Source organism: Solea solea, chromosome 6 (assembly GCF_958295425.1).
Source record: "Solea solea chromosome 6, fSolSol10.1, whole genome shotgun sequence".
In the NCBI taxonomy this organism is placed as follows: domain Eukaryota; kingdom Metazoa; phylum Chordata; class Actinopteri; order Pleuronectiformes; family Soleidae; genus Solea; species Solea solea.
Genome location: NC_081139.1, coordinates 19,249,114 through 19,271,739, shown reverse-complemented (window position 1 = coordinate 19,271,739; position 22,626 = coordinate 19,249,114). Strand labels below are relative to the sequence as shown.

Sequence of the window (22,626 nt, the reverse complement as noted above, 5' to 3'; positions counted from 1 at the left end):
ACAAGTTTGCATTTATTTTAACTACAAAATGTTGTGCAACCCCATAAACAAATCGAGTGCTTGCTGCCACCTTCTCTCTTGTATCTGACACATGATGTAACACATTTTTTTAACAAACCGTAAAAGTATATTACATCTGGTAACCTGCATGTAACAACACTGTTACTGCAACACTAACTGAGGCATGTGTTCCACCAATGCAATGGATAAATGCATGCACATCCAAGAAAGTAAAACGGGTAACTGAGGAGAACAAGTGAAATCTGCACACTGTTAATATCCCCCAGTGTCTTCAATCTCGCAACAGCAGCAAAAGTAATAATAAAATAGAAATACTTCATTTATATCAAAAGTTACTTCAAAAATACTACAGAGAATCACCAAGTTAATCCATAAATGATTGACTCACTTTAATGTAATACAATTATTAGTTGTATAACGTCGTTCATTATCAGCTCTTTCAGGCGTCCTCTGTTCCTGTGGGGGGCGCTGTGTCAGCTCATCACGTCAGAGAGCTGCAGCTGTGAGCAGATGTCGTCAGTGACGTTTGTGTGTTTCTGAATTTCAGCAGAAAAAGAAGAAAACGCTTTGTCATGATTCACACTTCTTCACCCTGTGTGTGTTTGTGTATGACAACAACCATTAGTCAGCAGAACACACATTCAGCAGCCACGTGTTTTCAGATTGACCGGATGCAGTTGTTTTGAAACAACTCTCTCTCTCTCTCTCTCTCTGTCTCTTACTCACTCGCTCTCTCGCTTTCTCTCTCCCTGTGTCTCTCACTCACTCTCACTCTCTCTCGGCTGTCGTTCGGTCGTTGTGTGTCTCTGTTCTTCATCGCGCCGCCTTTTTGTTTTCGTTTTCGTAAATATGGCCGTAAATAAAACGTACATTAGCGTCGGCTACGCGTCGTGCGGTTTGCTCATGGGCTTCTCCGCTTTCGTGGTGTGGAACATCGTGTTCAAACAGCCGTGGACTGCAGCCATGGGAGGACTGTCAGGTAAACAAAACACTGCTGCTGCTGCTCCTCTGTCCTCTGTCCTCTGCGGTTTGTACCAGTCCTTCAATGTTTTTGTCCTGTCATCACGTTGTCCATGGGTGTCCATGTTCCAATCGTTCACCACTTTAAAAAGACACAGATCTGAGTCCACAGTTGAAAACAAAAGAGCAGCAGGAACAACTGAACTCATACAGCTGTCAATCAATTCAGTCACATAGCTTTAAGTCTGGGTTTGCTGCAGAAGGCTAATAAAGCATCATGTTTATGAAAGTTAATAACATTGGTAATAAAAAGCATTATAGGGTTGAGAAATATTTAAGAATAATAGTAAAACAGCACCTTTACCTGTTCCCTTGCATTTCTTACTGAAAGAACAAAGAAAAGAACATTCAAATGTGTAGTAGACTGAAAGATGCAGGTGTGAAAGTCAATTCTATGGATTAATCTGGCCTTGTCACTGTTTTTAAAATGTTTAAATAGAAATACTATGCAGCACACAGCAGCATTTTTTGGATGTTTTTAGTCCTGATCCGCAAAGACTGGGTCGGGACCCACAGATGGGTCACAGGAGTCTTATTTTGGGTCCCCAATGACATTTTCTACAGTATTTTCCCAACCTTTTAGTGTACTTATTTTAAATATCATGCAAAAATTATTATTTAATTACCAAACATCTCTTGGAAATCATCCCTTCACCAATTCAAAATAATATTAGGTATAATATATATATGGATGTTTGCTGTTGTCACAACCTTTTTTGTGATTCTGGTCCCGCAAACTTGCTAAAGAAACACCGTCTTGAAGCATTTTACCATAATGTTTGAGTGTTTCACCCCTTTTGCTACAAGGTGAACTTTGTACTGTACTTAAATGAATACAAACTGCACTAGAAGACGTGACGCCGTTACAACAGAAGCCTAAAGGCAACAGGCTGCATTAACTATCTATGTTTGTAACCTTTGTACTGCTGTTGAGGTTTGCATGTTTATATCTATAATCTCCACACTCATCCGAACACAGGATGTACTGTTATCAGTTTTAGTGCTTCAACACACTAAAGATCAGACTGATGGCTGGGCCCCAGATAAAAATGGTACTTTCTCACTCACAAATACAAAGATCAGTTACCCTCATTGATAAAATGCACCCTGTTCAGTCAGATTGATGACAACATGAGCATCAGGATTAAAAGCAAGAGTGAAAAGACAATTGGATTTACAGCAGTAGAATGGGAGAGTGTTCCACAGCTTTGATGCAGCATGATGCATTTGAGTTTTCAGTGAGTGATGGATTCAGTTGTTGAGAAGATAATCTAAGTGTAGGGACAGAGGACCGATACCAGGAGTAGACATATATCAGTAGAGATGTTCCGATACCATTTTTTCCTTCCCAATACCGATTACGATACTTGTGCTGTGGGTATTGGCCGATACAGAGTACCGATACCGATACCAGTGTGTTATAAAAAAAATAAAAATATCATACTCCGAGCGGCGAAGAACCGTGTCAGAGCTAACGGAGCTCTAATAAATTACGTGGTATCGGATCGGTGCATGGACTCCAGTACTCGCCGATACCGATGCCCACATTTTCAGCAGTATCGGAGGCCTTTCCGATACTCGTATCAGAATCGGAACAACTCTATATATAAGTCACTGTCAGAGTGGTTGTAAAGATTATCATATTATTTTTACAGTAGAATAGTTTTATTCATATTAGCAGTAGCACGAATTCAAGTAAAATTATACTCGTATCATATTTAATGAGAGGTTATCAGGGTTCTTGAAACCCTTGAATGTTTGCGAATTTGAAAAACATTTCAATGCCCTTGAAAGTTTTGGAAAATTGCCTTTAATAGACCCAGGTCATTGCAAGTGCTTGAATTTTGTGCAAGAAATATGTTAAGTTTATATTTAGGTAAATGTCTCCCCTTTTTGTTACGACGTCACCTACTGTTTCATGTCCTGCATTCCTTAATGTACGTAGACTAGACCTACGCAGAACAAATGTCCAGTTCTAATTTCTAGCAGCGCTCTCCGCCGTTGACGTGAGATTCCATGCAGAAAAATGAGCGAGTAACGATAAGCAAGAGAGAGCAAATGACGTGATGCCTGGGAAATGCAAATACCAAGATCTCCTTCTCCCCAAAGAAAATGTGGGAATCCTGGCTTAATATTATTATTAATACTACTACTAATAATAATAATAGCATTAGGTCTGTATCTTGATCCTGCAGCCCTGGAGCTACAGGTACCTGCAGAATGAGGAAAGGGAGGAAAAGCACAAACCAGGGAAGCGAGTTTAGTGTGATGTTATAATGTTATATACATAAGAAGGAGAGAGGGAGCACTCATTGCATTATGGGAATTCCCCCAGCAGTCTAGGCCATAGCAGGATAGTGAAGAGATAGTTCAGGTTCCTAAATGATGGTGAATTGGAGTGTGAAATGAGCTAGTGTGGCATTTTTGGCATTCTGTGTTCACCCTTCACTCACAAAACTTTTTTGCACCAAACATTCACTTTCAGCACTGAGGTTAAAGCAGAAGTTCCTGTCAGAAAAACACAGATACAGTTCAGGTCCTTTCATCGCAGTTTCACATTCATGACTCGACGAAAAGTGTGTGGAATGTGTCGCAGCTTCACAGATTATGATTGTGTAAAAGAGGAGTCATCTGAAAGAAAGAAAGAAGTGAGATTCACTGATTCAGCATTTGGCAACATGCTGTGTCACGATGATCTGCAGCTGAAAATGTTAGACTAGCAAGGCCCTGATCACCGACACTGTAGTTGTAACACAGACCAGTAGGTGAAGTGGGTCGTCATCAGACACAGGTGATGCTGTGAAAGTAACTGCATTCAGTTACATTGATTAAAACTGCATTTCATAACGTTTATTATAAACAAGTGTCATACTACATTCTCGTACTACATTCTGTCGCCCAGTGACATTCTCAAGACAGACGGCGACAGCTTCTTGTCCCCGCCCACCCCTGTGCTGCTGCTGTATAAACACAATTGCTCCCTCAGTCAGCGCTGATAGTATTTCTTGACTGAGCCATTTCTATGATGAAGTTCCGTTGATGTTCACAAAGATCTGCAGAAGCAGAACAGCAGCAACAAGAACAGAAAAAAACAAAACAAATAAATACCAAATGTTACACACTGCAGCTTTAAAAACGCAGTATGTAACATGTGGGATGGTTCAATGTAACAGTTTGAATAAGTGTTTAAATAAAACAACTATTTGATTAACATAACCTTTACTATAACCAGAATAATTTTAAAAACAACTAAATGACCAACAGTTACACACTGCAGCTTTAAGTCACAGTGAACCACTGATCAGTTTAAAGCTTTACAGCCTTAAACTGATCAGAGAAGAACAACTTTTGTCACTTTGGTGACAAAGTCTGAGAATCAGTGTCTTGAATATGTGCGTATTGTTTTTATGTCAGATTTTCAATGCAATACTTTCAAAATGTGCAGTCCAGTACTGAAACTGTTCTTGAATTCATAATTAAAAAACAAAAAGCTGCTAGATACAGACAGTGTGTTGTTTGTGTTCAAATCAGCCCTAGTCTTTATGGGGGCCCTAATCGGAACATTTATTTGGGCCCGCCTCCCCCACCACCTTGGAATAGCCTGTGCTTCATTATTATTCAAACACATGTAACACGATACAATTAATAAATTATAGTTGTGTTAATTACTCCAAACCAGTGTCACTCTTGTTTGTTTTTTTTAACCTAAGAGGGTTTTATTTTTTATATTCAAAGTGAAGCACCGAGTGTGGTGATACTGAACTTGAGTTACCTTGATAAATAAATGCAGACAGCATTTGCTGCCAATGTGCACATTTGTTTTGAACATGTTTTATACTGTTTAAATTTCAAATTTAACATGCAAAATATTTTTTTCAATAAAACGTTTTGTGTTTTTTTTTGTGTCCAGACGGACGTTTTAAAGCTTAGGTGTTAAAGGATTAAAGATATCTAGATTTCTAAAACCTCTTTGAAAAATAAATAAATAAAGAAAGAAAACTACTTGGACTCATGTCTCTGTTTTTGTGTCCATGAATCAGGTGTGCTGGCACTTTGGACCCTGATCACTCACATCATGTACCTGCAGGATTACTGGAGAACGTGGCTGAAGGGCCTCAAGTTGTTCTTCTTCATCGGGATTTTCTTCTCTCTGCTGGCATTCGTGGCCTTCATCGTCTTCTTGTCTGTTGCCATCAGCAACAGAGAATGTAAGTTCTTCTCCGCTGCCCTCGTGTTTCACGTGATGATAAACGTGTGTGAGTGTGTCCACTCTTCACCGTGTGTTTACACTGTATTCAGGTTATAATAGTATAGTTTAAAATTGAACACATATCATATTAAATTGTCACAATGAAGTACATTATAATAAGGGATAATTCAGGTTGTGTTGTGTGGTTGTATGAGGTAAAGGCTGCCAGCAGTGACAGAAGGGAAAACAGATTTTTGCCACTTACAAAAATTCCCATAATAAAATCTACACCTGTCTTCCTTGAATGTTTAATCTTCCTCAGTTTTACTATCCAAAACCTTCGAATGCTTTTATGGTGAAACAGTTCTGTTTTATGTTCTGACGATCATGTCCGTGTCTTATTGCTTTTTTATGTGTCCTATAAAGCAATGTGTTACTGTGTTTTTTGTTTTTTTTTGAAAGGTGCTATATTAACAAAGTTTACTATGATTATTTTTCGTTACCCTTGAGTTATTTCTTTAGAAATAAATATCAATTATTTTTGAAATGTGAAATAGTCACAGCTGATCTTCCTGGGGTCCACGTCATAAACATACAGTACATTAATTACTTGAGAATAAAACAATAAAATAGAACACACAGGAACACAAATGAGAACAATGATTGCAAAAAAACACAGTTATCTTAATAATAAATCTTATAAGGGGAAAAACAGCTGAATTAAAGGTACACTGTAAAATTTAGTGACATTTATGGGTGAATATCCCTCACTGTTAGAGAACCTAGGTAGCCTTTAGTTAGCATCAAAACTCAAGATTTTTACTTACAGTATATACATATTATATGCTTATAATTATTTTATCTTCAATATCTGCCAAATTAAAATAATTTCACACAAGTTTTATACCTCTTAAATAAAAAGAATCACCTCTAAGAACAACAAATTAAAAAAGTACTACTCCTATTGCCACATGGTTGAGTAGTGGATAGCACAGTTGCCTCACAGTAAGAAGTTCACCAGTTAGAATCCCATTTGAGCCGAGGGCTTTTCTGTATGAACTTTGCATGTTTTCCCCGTGTGCACGTGAGTTTGCTCCAGTTTCCTCCCACAGTCTAAAAACATACAGAGGTTAACTGGACGTTCTAAATCAGGGGCCTCAAACTCAAATGACCTTTCAGGAGAGTGAATGCTCGTTTATCTCTGTGTGTATGTATTTGTGGACGCAGGACTCCAGCTCCCTGTGAGTGGTAGACTTTATTCTTGATCTGTTTAATATTAACCCTTAGAAAACAGCATTTAGGCTGCTTTTTTTCCATTACTATGTTAAAACTTATGTACCGAGGCTGTAGGAATAATATATAGGGTGTCTTATATGCTTTTTCTAGCACAACCTATAGGCAATCATTTTCACCAACTATATAAACACACCTGAGCAAGTACTACAAATTTTTTAAATCTGATTGTTTTTGTGAACAAAAATAAAATTAAAAAAAACGGTCTATTTTGTGACTGCACATTTATCGCTACTCCATGTGACTCGACAACACATAACATTTGTACACTCAACATTTACAAAATGCATTTTGTAAAGCCTGAAGATGTGACCTATAAGCACACACCTCCAGGATGTTCATGGGCAGTTTACCAAGGGTGCACCTGCAGCACGGATCTGTAAACTGTTCCAGGCAGAAAAACCTCTGTACTGAACAGTTGGCTTCATATGATTAGCAGCAGTGGAAAGTAATGATTTACATTTACTTGCGTTACTGTAATTGAGTAGGTTTTTGTATACTTGTACTTTTTAAGTAATTTTTAAAATCTATTTTTGAAGTACTGTACTTTGCTACATTTTTAATCACATCCTTTAATGAGCAAAACAAATGTTGGCAAAATAAAAAAAACTAAATAAAAATCATGCACCGGAAACTTTGGCAGTGAATGATGAGGACAGGTGAATGATGAGGACAGGTGAATGAATGTGGACAGGTGAATTGGCGCTAATTAAAGTCCTAGAGTGAGTGAGAAAGTTAAAGCATTGGTGACATTTGAGCCATTCTGACTGATACATTATTATTCAATTCAATTCAATTTTATTTGTATAGCGCCAAATCATAACATACATTATCTCAAGGCACTGTACATAGACAACATCAGGAGAGCAGAGAACCCCAACAGTTCACACAATGAGTGTTTTCATTTGAGCTGCAACTAACGATTATTTTCATAATCGATTAATCTGTCGATTATTTTCTCAATTAATCATTTGGTCCATAAAATATCAGAAAACCTTAAAAAATGTTGATCGGTGTTTGTCGAACTTGGAAATGATGATGTTCTCAAATGTCTTTTGTCCACAAGCTAAAATGATTAACTTTGACTGATTTATTTGTTATCCAGAGCAAAGAAATTAAGAAAATGTTCACATTGAAGAAGCTTAAACAATTGGAAATCTTGTTTTAATCATGAAAAAAGCTTCAAACCGATTAATCGATTATCAAAATGGTTGTCGATTAATTTAGTAATCGATTATTCGTTTCAGCTCTAGTTTTCATATTTTATTTTGTCAGCACTGTAATTAGTTAAGGTTTGCCTTTATTTAAAAACAATTCATGTGAGATTTGTGTGCCCTTGTCCTTTTTGCACAACACAAGAAAGAACCTTATTAAAAAAAGTAACTTTTACTATTAAGTAAATTTTAAACAAGCTCCTTTTTTTTACTTTAAATTTAGTACATTTTTAGACCAGTACATTTACTTGTACGTAAATAAAAATGTTATGAAAATAGTGTTTCTTTTACTTGAGTGTGCACTGTATTGCTCTGCATCACAGTGCTGATGTGTCTCCTCCCCCCACAGCACTGACTGACCCTCAGAGTCTCTACCTGTCCTGTGTGTGGAGCTTCATGAGCCTGAAGTGGTCCTTCCTGCTCGCCGTAAGCGCTCACCGCTACCGCAAAGAGTTTGCCGACATCAGCATCCTCAGTGACTTCTGAGGCCGTTCAACACTCTTAGACTCTACAGCACAATTACTGTGCTCACTTCCCCGCACGATAGTGTCACAGCGCGGGAGAAGGAGCAGGACGCCTGAGGAGGAATCCCGGCAGAGTTTGAAATATTTGTGGACGAGCAGTCTCTCCCAAAACCTCCTCCTCTGCCTTGTGAGCGGGATTTGTTGCCGACTTCACAGACAAATCTGTCTCGTGTCCCTCGACCCTTGAAGGTTTTTCCTCTGTTTTGTTCTGCATCTGCACACATTCTTCCTGACAAAACAATTGAAATAGTTTTCATGATTTCTAACCAGTGATGCGAGTCATCTCCACATGTTGCCAGTGGCAGTTGTAGCCACTAGAGGGAGCCATTTGTCCATCAAGTAAATACAGCATGAACTGAACTGTACCTGTGGTTGACATCCCAACTGTACGGTATTACTGTGTGTTTTCTGTGTTTTGTAGGTTTTCTTGTACCAGTGCAATTAGATATGTGTGTGTGAAAAACAATGCTTTTAAAAGCAACAGCAACAAATTATCTCAAAACCCTGCAACGTTACAGTTAATGGGTTCATGTGCAATTACAAATACAAACCACATGTCCTCATTTAATCAGTTTCTGAACCATAAAGGGGCATCTTCAATGTTAAGATTGATTTTTTCATTATTATAATTATTATTATTATTATTTTTCATCAAAATGACCACATGAGAAACCATTAAACTGAGATAAATCTGAAGATGCACAACACTTTATGTTTATGTTGTTCCATAATTATTTTATCCGTGTCAAAATCCTGAATTTTGTTCGCCTTTAAATGTTTATATCTGGTTACTGCCATTTTGGAAATGAATATGAAATTGCGTATCACTTGATGGAGCGTTGTCTGTCTGTTAAATAAAAAATATGTTTTTTGACATCTCCTGTGTGCGGGTGCATTTTTAGAAACAAAAGCAGTTTCCTCTTTTATAAGAAAGACGGTGTCGACATCTTTTATAGTTTCTGTTCCTATAAAAGTGACTTTTTTCTACTTCTTCGTCAAAGAAAAGCAACAGCAAAGACAAAACCCTGTTATTATTTTCCTCGTGATGTTCATGTAACGTGAGAAAGTGACAAGAAGGAAGCAGATTGAAGGTTGTACACGTTATTTCCCCCCCCCCCCCCTTCGTCTGGGTCATGTGGGTCAGTGTTGGGGCATTTAAGTGGGATTTGTGCCTTGAGAGGAATGAACCACTTTTCCCACCCACCCGAGCCACATTTATGAAGAAAAAACACCCCACAGCGTTGCAATCGCAACAGTAAATGCAGACCAATAACCTGCACTTTGAAGTGAGGCAATTATACCATCCATCCACGTTTTGTCCCTCTCAGAGAAGGTGGGGGTTGTGTGCGCTGTGAGGTTTTGCTGTATGATTTTGTTGAGGTAGCTGCCTGATAGACTTTGAAGTTGATGTGAAAAATATGTGGCAGAATTATGACATTGTTTGGTGCATTATAACTCATTAACATATTGGTGGATAATTTGTGTCTCGCAGCTGTTGAGGGGGGAAAAAAACAAACGAAGAAACCCAAGTCTGTCACAGTGTCTCTGGCTCAGGACCTTTGAAGACACTACCATTATTTCACTTTCTTGTGTTGCTTTCCTCCTTCCTCTCTTGTTTTTAAGTACATTTTTTTGGTGGTACTTACATCTTAATTGTGTTACAATGGTTTGTTTGTGAGCCCCTAGAGTCTCATTGCATCAAGGTAATTGCAATGTTGTGGTTAAATCACCATGGCAACATTTTTTTTATCTGGCCGTTATAAAGTTCGACATTAAGAAACTGAAAAACAATCCAGCTCACTTTCCACTGAGCAAGCTGGGGGCTTTGGAACCAAATGCATCCTATTAAGTTTATACACCATCCTGTAAAATGTGTGTGTGTGTGTGTGTGTGTGCGCGCGCGCCTGGGTGTGTGTGTGTATGTATGTGTGTTGTTTGTGCGGTATATAAAGGGAGGGAGGGCTCTTGTTTCATTCAATTATGGTACTGCTTTCTACTAAAATCAAGGAAGGAAGTTGTCTCAGTGTTGACTGGCAGTCTGGCTGAGTGCGGTGAGACTGGAAATAATAGTTTAGACATTCAAATAACATAATATACTAAACATCCTGTACAATTAGATTCTGAGGAGCTGCTGTATCAAAGGCGGTATCAAACAATTTTACGGGAGGGGGGGGGGGGTTATTCTTTTCTGCCATACCACATGTCACATCCACCTGATCACACTCACACCTGATGAGTCGCCATCAAAGCACAGAGTTGAAACAAGTACTTTTCACTCAGCTACGTCTGTTAAAAGTGCTGACGCAGAAGAAAACTGCTGTAATTAAAAAGTTCTGAGGTGTGATTTAAGTTTTTTTCGTATGTCAAGAGGAAAACATTAAACTATCTATCTGTCTTTGAATGATTTTTGGATCAATACATCTGCCACTTTATTAGGTACACCTGTTCCACTGCTTGTCAATGCTAATATCTACTCAACCAGTTCTATGGCAGCAACTCACAGCGCTTAGTCGTGTATACAACGGTCAAAAACAACCCAAGCGTTAGACTGAGGAAGAAAGGTAAATTACGTGACTTTGAACATGGCGTGGGTGTTGCTGCCAGGTGAGCTGGTATTTTCAGAAACTACTGATCGACTGGGATTTCCACACACGGCCGTCTTTGCAAAGATATGTTCAGAAAAAGAGAAAATATCCAGTGAGCAGCAGAAAAGGCCTTGTTGATGCCAGAGGTCAGAGTAGAACATTGAGACTGGTTCAAAATGCTAAAAAAAAAAAAGGCGGCGGCAGCAGCAGCAGTTTGGAAACAGTAACTAAGTTTTAACACTTGCTAAACCAACGTGTAGAAATGCAGAAAATCTATCTGACTACACAGCACTTTAGTATGTGTCCTGTGTACCTAATAAAGTGGCCAGTAATTGTATAATCTATTGTAATGAGATGATGCGTCATTTTAGGTTCAATTTGCTTGTTTCTTCTAAGTTATAATGATCCAATAATTAAACAGGCCTGTCTGCCTCATTCTTACATTTTTAAAATGTATTTGTAATTGCTAATTATTTTACTTAAAGTTGCCGCTGGTCACTTTATTAGGTACACAGGGACAGGAGTGTCACCTGGTTTGGTCTTGTGCTGCTTTCAGAAATATTCGACCACTTACTTTCGCTGCAATGAGATTTTCTTTGAGTTACTTTTGAGATTATCCTTTGACCTTTGATATCAACAAGGCATTTTTACTCGTGGGGAATAGTTGTTGCACACTGATGCTTCTGCACGACAAGATCATCAGTTTCTGAAATACTCAGCTCGACTGGCACCGAAGTCGAGTGAATCAACGTTCTTCCACAGACCCGCTTCAGCAGGTCGTCTTCAACATGTCTTCCTGCCTAAATACCCTGAGTTGCAGCCATGTGATTGGCTGATTAGATATTAGAGTTGACAAGCAGTGGACGGGTTACCTCACAACGTGGCATTTGGGTGTAATATAAAAGTGATATCAACCTTCAACCTGACAGGAGTGAAATAGAAATGGACAATTAAAGGCTCCCGAGATCCACGGAACTCTCCGAGGACAAGGAGTGTGTTCGTTTGAGTCCTGATAAAAGGTGAAAAGCGATTCACAGCTCTGTGTCTGCGTGCCGGCGAACATCTTTCAATTGTGAAATATGAAAAATTGGCATAAATAATACAAAAAAAATGAAAGAACTGATCTAAAAAAAGAAGCTTCAGAAGAGAGGGGGGAAAAAAGATAAATGAAAAGCAAACATCTTGAATTGGTGGAGAAACAGATGGCCTCTGACATTAAGAAGCTGCTGTGGCATTTTAAAGAAGGCAGTCCCTGAATGATTTCCGAAGAACTTCCGCTAAGTGTGGTACAAAGCCCACAGATATTTAAGCAATATTCATAGCAATTTACTGTTTTATTTACAAACTGAAACACATGTTTCTGGACCTTTGCAACCCCCCACTCCTCTCACATCTCTTCTAGTGCCACACTGATTCACTGCTGCAGGATTTCTCCCACACTATTTGCTTTTTCCATTTCTCATCATCTCTTTATCATCTTCTCTGATCACTAAGTCAGACTCTCTCCTCCCAGTGCAATGGTCGCCCTACCTTTACTCTGCAAGCACACAGGTCTGACGATGCCCTACCTTTACAATCAGCTATTGTGTTTTCTGGGTTGTACATTTTTTTTTTCCCCTCTCTCTTCCTCCGTGACTCTTGTGTTTCAGAGCACGATGCTGTCCGTGCCTGTGGGACCACTGCAAGCTCGCATCTGAAACATTTTAGGGAGACACATATTTGCTCTTTTAGAGCACAAAGGGATATGCCATGGCAGAGGCTGTTTGAAGTGGCTTCACAGGGGGAACCAGAACCAGAGCGAGGGATTTGAGGAACCATAAAGAAACGTTAGCGCAAAGTAACTTTGGTAAGGTCATCTAATCTATGGGAATTGATTCAATGTGAAGGCGTACCCCTTTGAAGCTGGCTCTGTTGATGTTCCTAATGCAATAGCTCTGTTACAGAAATGCAGAAATTCCTCTCTACCTTGCAGACAGCGCTGCACTGTCTGCTTGACGGGACTTGGATGCGTGATAGGGCCTAATTCTGGAGATCCCAGGTTGACACCGTTTCCAGAAACCACTATTTGAAGTGTGAAGTTGGAGACTGTGGTGTTTGACTCACTGCCGAGCTTCTTATCTGAAGAAATTGATTTGTGGTGTGCTGGGGTTTAGGTAGTTTTTCTTTTTTCACTGAAGGCCAAAAAATGTTTTCCACTGCTCCTAGAATTTCCAGATATTCACACATTTTGCAGCAAAGACTGAGGCTTTGCTGCTGAAGCCCCTGTGTTGTTTTTATACACTCATATACTCTCACGACGGCCTGTTAACGCAAATATCTAATGAGCCAATCACATGGCAGCAACTCAGTGCGTTTAGGAACGGTCAAGACGAGCTCCTTAAGTTCATGCTGAGCATCAGAATCAAGGAGAATTGATTTAAAAGACTTTGAACGTGGCACAGCCGTTGGTGCCACTTGTGCTGATTTGAGTGGTTTTTTTTAGAAACTGCTGATCTACTGGGATTTTCACGCACAATCATCACAAGGGTTTACAGAGAAGGGTCCGGAAAAGAGGAAAATATCCAGTGAGCAGCAGTTTTCTGGGTGGAAATTCTAGTTGATGTCAGAGAAGAAAGGCCAGACTACTTTGAAATAATGCAAAAGGTATAAATAACTCAATAACCACCACCTTGAGTCAGACGGGGAAACAGCAGCAGCCTGTGTACCCGAGAAAGTGTCCGGTGTGTGTATATTTCATGGTTGTCGGCATTTCTTTTCTTTTTTTTTCACAAGTTCTTATTCAAGTTTTTTTTTTTCTTCAGGCAATAATGAGCTCATCTCTGAAGTTTACACTGGATGTGATCTGCTGACACTCTAATTAGATAAAAACCTATGCTGAGTTTAAACAGCTGAGTCAGCAGAGAAGAGCGACTGTCATGTGGTGATTTACTACACGTGACATCACGATCCCTCTGTCTGGCTGATTAGTGTCAGCGGTGTAAAAGTATGAATCAGCACTTAAAGCGCAGGTTGTGATAAACATGCGAGCAGCAGGTCAGGTTTCTTCTTCTTCTTCTTCTTCTTCTTCTCCTTCAGCCCGATATAAGTTACTGTCCAGCTGTTCGTCTCATGTGCAGCCCCTGCATCACATTATCACATGCACCCGGAGATCACATGACCAGCTGTTTGCCCATATGGACATGATATGACGCAACAAAACTGAGGAACCTTACACACACACACACACGCACACACATCCTGTGTGTGTCCTGAAGAAAAATCATACACAACTTGCATCTAAAACCTCAGAAATAATCTTTGCCACTCTGTCTTATAGGAAATTATTTTGCAAAAATGTTTTTACTATCATCTCACTAATATTTATGTTGGTGGCAGAAAATACTGCTATAGTTTATGATGAATTTACTAAAACCGAAAGATTTAGAACAACAAAAAATACCTATTTGTATATTTTTGCATGTTTAATAAAATTGCTAATATTAATAATGACAAAGAAAATAGTATTTTTTTATTCTAATAGTTTTACGTATTAAACTATTATGGGTTTTCCTGTTTCCATGATTTTCTTTGGCTCATACGTTCGACTGTTTTTCCCCTTTGATCTGATAAAACAACAATTTTAAAATAACAAATGATACACAGAACTTTACTAAGTGCTTCACTTTAATAGTAGTTTTACATTAAAGTAAAGTTTGTGTGTGTCGGGGGGCTTTTATCAAGTTTCTCAGAACAAAAATGTGTAAACTTGGTTAAATAATGATGTAATGACATGTAATGTAAATAAGAAATAATCAGCCAATAACTAAACATTATTTATGAATGTCATTAATTATTAATCCCTGATTAATCAGTGTCTCTCTATTTATCAGGATATTTCTTACCCTGTGATATTTTCCTGCTGGTGCCTTCAAGTGCAGGCTTATGGTGTACGTACACAAAATTAACAATATAATTCCTGCTATAATTATAAAATATTGATGAGCAATAAACACTGAGATGTCCCCATATCTTTATATTATAAATTATAATTATTATAAACCCCATACATATAAAACCCTCCTTAACACGTCTCATAAATGTTTAATGGAGGAAAGTCTGACTATCTGGGACACACGGCAACCCAAAATGTCTACTAATTAAAGGCTTAAAACTAGTTCATAGTTGATTAGTTAACTATTTTCAGGCACAACTTGACATAAAGAGTTCCTTTATTTGTCGAGGTAATTACAAAAACGCTGGTTCCACAGAGTGGACGTCAGCTTGTTTACCCTCATGCACTGGCTGTTCCACCTCCAGCCACACAACAGTCTACAACCTGCTGCACAGCGAGCACCACAGCGCAGCGTACATGTGTCCCCAGCTCAGCTGTGAGCTCCACTGGGACTGTTAGTAATGTGCCATGAATGGACCTCAGCACTTAAACACTGTAATCAGAGCCAGAGCAGGATATTGGCTAAATTACACATGAAAGCAGGGACATTTGAAGGAAGCTTGAGCACTAAATATTTTGATAAATTACAGTCAAGTATGGGAGGATAAGTCAGAGCTAAGTAAGAATAATACAGGCTTGCACGCTGTGGGGGGAGGGAAGTGTTTTCAATGCAAGATTGCGGTTTTATACGTGAATAACATACAAATAATTACACAAAAATGTACGATACTCATCGGCATGACCTCGTCAAATGGAGCTTATACCCGTTGTTATGGAACTGTAGAGGTTCAAATGTTCTATTTGCCCATTAACCTCTGAAAATGTTATTTCTATAATCTCATGTGTTCCTTTCTTTGAAACCGAATCACGTGACAAAATATGCAACAATCTTAATTTAAATGGCTGAGTGATTGAGGATTAGAGTGTGGGTGTGCAGCACAAACACGGTCAAAGCACAGGGAGCGTGCCGCTTTATTTCACTGGCTTTATCATGTTTCTATTTCACGGTTTATCATGTTTGTCATGTCGGTGCCGCCTGTAAGAGGTTTGTCCATGCATCTGTCTGGAAACTGCAAAACAAATCTACCTACGGGCACAACTGAAGCCACTCGACTTGACTTGTTTCCAGCCCAAACCAGCGCAGGGCCCGAGACAAAAAACACCAGATCTGTTCTAACTTTGGCTGAACGATGTTTACATTGGATCCAACTGCTCAGAAATCTCATCAAGAAAATGACTTTGCAGGGCCGTTAAGTAGACCTCATCCACGCTGACATGTCAGTTATATAAGTTAGAATAACTTTTGCATTATGTAAACATGCTTCTGTGCTCCCCTTCAGATTCATCACTTGGAACGGTTGACTTCATAGTCTGGGAAGTGACTAACCCACTATAACAGCTTTTTAAAAAAAAAGCGTTTTACAGTTGTTGACTCTCACATCAAGACAGTTTCTTGTCTTTGTGCTAATGGTCAAACCAGCTTTTAACTTGAAAGTGGTATTATATGATCACCACTTCTTTAGGCACACCTGTTAAACTGTTTATTAGAGCAAAATTCAGCAACTCCGTGCATGTAGACAAAGTCAAGACGACCTTCTGAAGCTCAGACTGGGCATCAAAATGAGGGAAAAGGGTGGTTTAAAGCTGCAGTGTGTAACTGTTGATGATGTTGTTGTTATTCTGCCTCTGTTTGGTCTTCATGAACAGAAATGATATAACTATTAGTAGGCTACATTCATCTGAAAATGAGCTTTATCAAAGCAAAACTATCAGTCCTGAGTGAGGGAGCGTTTGTGTGTGTGCAGCAGCAGCACAGAGACGGGCAGAGACAAGTGTTTATTCTGTCAAAACTGCTGAACGACTGGGTTTTCTCTTCTAAAACTCTTCATGGGCGCTTCTTTGTCTTTTTTAGTCAAACTCTGACCTGTTTGTGGCTGTCTTTACTAGCACAGTGGTCATCTTCATCTGTTTTGACATGAAACGCATCACTTCCTGTGTGCGGCGCTGGAAAATCACATCGCAACAATGAGAGCTGAGCACTGCTGTGTGGAGAAGCACACAAAAAAAGTCATGTGGATCTGATGGGCTTAATCAGAATTGCTTAAACTTAATAGTTTGAATGGAACAGACATTTGTTTATATTTAAACATGATGCACGACAGTTTTTGAGGGGACTTTGAACGTGGCATGGCTGTTGGTGCCAGACGGGCTGGACTGAGTTTTTCAGAAACTGTGATTTTCACGAACTATCATCTGTAGAATTTACGGAGAGCGGTCCTCAAAAGATAAAAATGTGAAAATGTCATGTTGACGCAAGAGGTCAGACTGGATCAAAATGATAGAAAGCACTCGTTAAAACCCAAGGTATGCAAACGATCATCTCCCGACGCACGTGTAGAACCTTGAAGCAGATGAGCAGAAGCAGAAGACCACACTGTGTGTGCCGCTCCTGACACTTTATTGGTCAGGTGTACCTAATAAAGTGGCAGATGAGTGTGCTCTAACTTGGTGCAAAAGAGCATATTTGTCAAAATGTTGAATGATTGAGTGAATATCCGTGAGAAACTGCAGGTGAAGATTGATTCTGTGTTCACTTTTGGTTCCCAATAAAAAAAAACAAAAAAACATTACCCTCATTAATAGTTTGCAAGAATTTCCCCTCACCCCACCCAGTCCCATCACCACGAACCATCCCCCACCTAGCATATACCTTCACCCCTCAGCCTCCCCCCACCACACCGCTCCTCCTGAACCCCTCTAAGTGGATACCCCACAGGAAGGGCTTCTCCAGGGGGGAAATGGGTCCCAGATGTCTGCCTTTGTGCCACTATACGCTCCTCAGGAGGGATGGAGGGATGGAGCGGTGGAAGGATGGGCATGAGGGGTGGGGGTGGGGGGACGGGAGGGCATAGTGTGCTGTGTGCAAACATCAATAACAGCAGCCAGGAGGGTGAAGAAACTCCCAGGGTGAAGGTGAGGAGGAATGCGATGATTGGTTCCTTTTGTTGAGCCAGCGTGTATTTCCAAACACATCACTTATGATTGGTCACACCGGTTGCGTTCCTACCAGCCGAGTACGTCACCGTGGAGCTTTGACTTCTTGGTGTATGACGATAATTGGAGTGACGGCATTACGAACTGATTTTGTTTTTCCGAACTTCAAAGTTCCAACATGGCCACTCCTCAGGGCCGCGTTTCAGTCGGGACCGAACCATATGGTGCGGAGACAGAAATAGACAATACATCGCTCTTCTTTGATATTCAACTCCCACGTGTGTGCATGCGTAAGCCCCTATATGCTGTTATGCAGTGATATGTGTGTGATGTGTGTGATCTGTTTTCATCTGCACAAAGGGTTAATTATGACCCCGTTGGAAATAAAACGAAGAGGAGAGCAGGACCTGAGTGTTTAGTGAAACATTATGTCAAGACTCTGACAAGGAAATGAAATGTGCAACATCAATCAGCCTATGAGGACAGAGATCAAACGAGCCTCCACACTCCTGCATCTGGTTCTGTTTGGACAGCCTCACTTTTTTTCCCCCCTTTCTTCTCCTTTTCTTTTCCCCTTTTCCTATTCTTCTCCTTTTCTCTCTCTCTCTCTCTCTCTCTCTTTCTTCTCCCCTTCTGTTCTTCTATGTGCCACGACATTCCTGTTGGACTACTCGCTTTGTTAGCTAATTTTTTCCATAGTAATGGCACACAGCCACGCTTTCTCTAAAAGGTAAGCGGCAGCTCCCGAGATTAGCATCAGCAACAATGACTTTCCTGTCCCTCCACTGTCTCCACCAGAGCTCTTATAAACCCCAATTCTAATACCAGTTAATCCTGGAGTTGACTTGGCCTGTTATGTAAATACAACCTTGTATAATTCACTGTCTCTGTCCATGGCCTTGCTTTGATGGCCAGATATGTTTTTTTCTCTTTCTCTCCCTCTCTTTCAAGTTGATTGAACCCAACTGGGATCAAGCTACTTTCCATTCAGCGTCGCTCTCCGAATGAAATGTAAACCAGTGCAATCATGGGGCTCATCAAAACTCTTCTGAGCCGCTCTCCGCACATGCGTCGCTTCACATGCCGCCGCAATCACACCCAAATTGTCGGCGAGAAGCTGTCAAACGGCTCGGAGAGGATGATTCGAGATTCCGTTACAATCCATGAAATGTTTGTTGGTAAATAATACGCTGGAAAAATGTCTTTTTGTGTGCAAACATCGTGCAACATGTGTTTCGACAGAGGCTGCAAAAGGACGCACATTCTTTACAAACAGTAAAGTACAGACTCTGAAGTGTACTTAAGTAGTATCTAGACACACAAATGAGTATTTTCTTTGTTTGTGTGAAATGTCTTTCTTCTCTGAATCTGTTCCTCAATTATGTGAAATGTTCTGGTCACATTTGTGTGCTGTCACGCCTTCTCTCCACAGTTGATGTTCCCTCTCTGTGATGTTTTGTCTTTTATGTTGTGTCAAATAATTGCTCTCACATTCATTAAAAACTGAAATACCAAGCCTGTGTGGAGAATGTGAGGAGCAGGAAGTGAGTACACATGTTTTTATTCAAATATTGGGTAAAACATTTTTTTGTCGGTTGTTGTCAGTTGTCAGAGGAATAATGGCTCTAGCAAAGTTCCGATACCTGACAGATGTACTTCAGTAATGATGTAACAGTGCTTGTATATGACGTGTCCATCTGAAAACAGGCTCTGTCAAGCAAAACTATCAGACAAGATTGAGGAAGCGCTTATCTGTACACACCTGCTGAATGACTGGGTTTTCAAGGGGGTAGAATTCACTTCTAAAAGTACGTCTTTTATGTTTTCAGTCATACTCCAGTCGTCTTACTTTACGTTGCTGTTGCCTCCGTCTGTCTTGGCATAATCAAATCACTTCCTGTGTGTGCGGCGCAGGATTTTGCTGGTTGACAGCAGATATAAACACAGCTATACCAACAAACACAACAGAGAGAGTCATGTGGACTCTGAAAGGCTTAATCATCATTGTGTGAACTCATTTGACGTTCAGCGAAACAAACATTTGTTTGCACTTAAAAAGTTACACGACATCGCAGTACGGTTGTACAGGTAAAGTAATGCAGTATTTGTACTTGGATACTTTTGGAGGCGTTGAAATGCGAAAAGATATCATTAAGAATGCTGTCATCAAAGACGTTAGTGCAGCGCAGAGGAGCGGAAAACTCCCCACAGGAGTTTTCTGCAGTGATGCACACATCATGAGTCACTGTGACGCATGACGGTATAAATGGACTGTTTGCTGGGAAACAGCGATTCAAAGGTGGATTTACGTAAGAGTTAGTCAGTGTTTGAGTTTGTTTGTTGTTCTCGTTGGTGTTTTCTGTCATGAGCCTGAGCCACGCGTTGTCATTTTCCCAAAGAGGAGCGTGCCTGCTGTGTCATGACTGCAAACGTGTAGAACATTTGTTTAAGTGGCTGCAGACCCAGATGGGTTCATGGCGTGGAGGTGGAACATGTGTCGGCTCTGCCTCGAGGCCATGGATGGCACAATTAGGTGCTCTCTCACCTCTGCAGACTGAGGTCACTGGGCCACTGAGGTCAGGGGTTATTTAGGGTCCTGTCTACACTCCCTTCCTGATTCTGCGCAGAGGAGGAGGACTGCTGACGTCAGCAGTGATGCGGGAAGGTGTTTAGAAGTGTGGTGTGTAACTTTTGAATACAAGGCCAGGGTCGTACTTTCTGCACCCATAGGAGCATCCACGTAAGGATGACGACTGTGAAGACTGTACATGCTCCTTATAGCACAACACCTTCCAGTCCAGTTGGTGGCGCACTCTCAGTCAAAAGAAACAGCAAAGAAGATGATAAACATGGACACTTGCTCAAGGTTATCTGAGGAAGTTCTCTGGTGCCCACACACTTGTACGACTCAGTGCTCCAAGAATACAAAAGACGACAAAATCCTGATGAGAAAACACTGCAGGCAGGGATGGGCAGTGTTTATGATTCATGTATTTAAAAATATGTATTTTAAATAGGAAATATTATTTTTTAGTTTGTATTTTATTGAGATGATGAACATGCCAAAATGATGACATCATAAGAACACAGATTGGACGTCATGGTGTTTGGTGCCGACTTTATTTTACACAGACTTGTTGAGATCAGACAGGATGTTGATTTAATGTGAGGTGAGACTTAATGTAGGTACAGTTTGTTTTAACACTGCAATATATCATTTTCATTTTCCTGTTCAGTGTAACGTTAGGTGTTCTTTGTAGAAGATGGGTCATTTAACCTATTATTATTTAGTTAGTTAGCTCTTCTCCTTCTGTTTGATTTTCCTCGGCTGTGAACGACCAAAGAATCACATTCAGGTTTGTTTGTTTTTTTGTCCTCTCCCTCTCTCGGTGTCGCCACTGTGGATGAGCCGCACATTTGATTTGGCAGAGAATTTTACGCCGGATGCCCTTTCTGATGCAACCCTCACATTTAGAGCGTCCAATTAGCAATGACCAAGTGGGATTGGGCCCAATTCCCTTCCACTGAGCCATAGGATGTTATCAGTAAGCCACTACATGGGGTAGTTTTGTTTTTTACCTCAATGTCTTAACTACTTTGTGCTGCAACAACATGAGATATTGACAATATTGAAGTATTTAAAAAATAAATAAATATATATATATACAGTGTTTTATTTTGATACATTGTGTGGCTGCTGTATTGTGTAGTTTATTTTTTGTTACATTTATTCGTTGGGTATTTGATATTTTATTTTAACGTACATTTGGATGTATTTTTGTGTGACTGCAGAAATGTGTGCACATGCGGAAATGCAAGGCTATCAGGTCCACGTGTCTCTCGCTGCACACAGGAAGTGATTTGTTTTATGTCAAGGCAAGTCTGTTTTGAGAATGTGAGCAGCAGGAAGTAAGTACACATGTTTTTATTCAAATATTGGGTGAAAAAGTAAAAGAAAGTCGTCAGAGGAGTAAATACTCGAGCAAAGGCTGGATGGCTTCAAATCAGTGGCGATGAAAACACAAAGTAGGGAATTCTTCTGCTGAAAAAACCCTCTCGTTCATCGGTTTGATGGGATAAATTGTGCGTCCTGTGCTGGTGTACACACACACACCAGTTCCCTCAGTCATATCTGATAGTTTTGCTTGACAAAAAAAAACACAAAACAGGGTAACACAGTGTAGCTTTTAATACTACAAACGGACACACGCACTGGTCAGGTGTGAACAGGTTTGATTGATTCAACTCTTACAAAGTCGCTTTTGGACAAACAGATTTATGGACAATCCTTTTATTTATTTATTTACCAGCTGTCATGGAAAAAATTGATCCTTTATGCCATTTATAAACATAAGTTCCACATCATAAAGCGTATTATTTTAACCCATAAATCCTCCCGTAGTCTTAATCCACTGTGTTTTCAATGACTTGGGTCCGTGTTGTCAGCGCAGCAAAGACCGTGGCCGAAGTTGGAGAGAACTTGTGCTTGTTCGTATGCTGGAGTAGAAATGAGAAAAAGATTTAGCACCACATCACTCCATCATTACAGTGTGAATTACGACTTTTATGCGGCACATTTCTTGTAAAGAGAGCGGTTTTAAGAATGTGTACTCATTAAAATACCATATAGGTATAGTCATATAAATATAACATTAAAGTAGTATTTTAACATTAAAGCTAAAGCTTTCGGTTTCCAATGATTTCTGTCCTGACAATGAATTGACAAACAAGAATGCAGACACAGGGCTGCATGTGGACTGACGCTCCAGCCCAAATCTGGAACCCATAAAGCTTCAGACATCCCTGCAACATTAGACACCGCAGTTCTTATTGGCTGAGAGCACCACTTACCCCC

The 22,626-nt window shown here is 39.9% G+C and overlaps 1 protein-coding gene across 1 annotated transcript; it reads left to right on the top strand.

Moving 5' to 3' along the window:
• The first annotated feature begins 579 nt into the window (after positions 1 to 579).
• Positions 580 to 9,137, top strand: slc48a1b (solute carrier family 48 member 1b). Its single transcript, XM_058630501.1, has 3 exons — positions 580 to 1,000; positions 5,082 to 5,249; positions 8,087 to 9,137. The coding sequence occupies exons 1-3, from the start codon at positions 871 to 873 to the stop codon at positions 8,221 to 8,223; spliced, it is 435 nt and encodes a 144-aa protein (XP_058486484.1). The 5' UTR covers positions 580 to 870; the 3' UTR covers positions 8,224 to 9,137.
• The last annotated feature ends 13,489 nt before the right edge of the window (positions 9,138 to 22,626 follow it).

Excerpts from the sequence above, each read along its gene's own strand:
- slc48a1b (XM_058630501.1), top strand. The coding sequence starts at position 871 with ATGGCCGTAAATAAAACGTACATTAGCGTCGGCTACGCGTCGTGCGGT. Across the intron at positions 1,001-5,081 it reads AGCCATGGGAGGACTGTCAG|GTGTGCTGGCACTTTGGACC; the intron begins GTAAACAAAACA and ends TCCATGAATCAG. Across the intron at positions 5,250-8,086 it reads TGCCATCAGCAACAGAGAAT|CACTGACTGACCCTCAGAGT; the intron begins GTAAGTTCTTCT and ends CTCCCCCCACAG.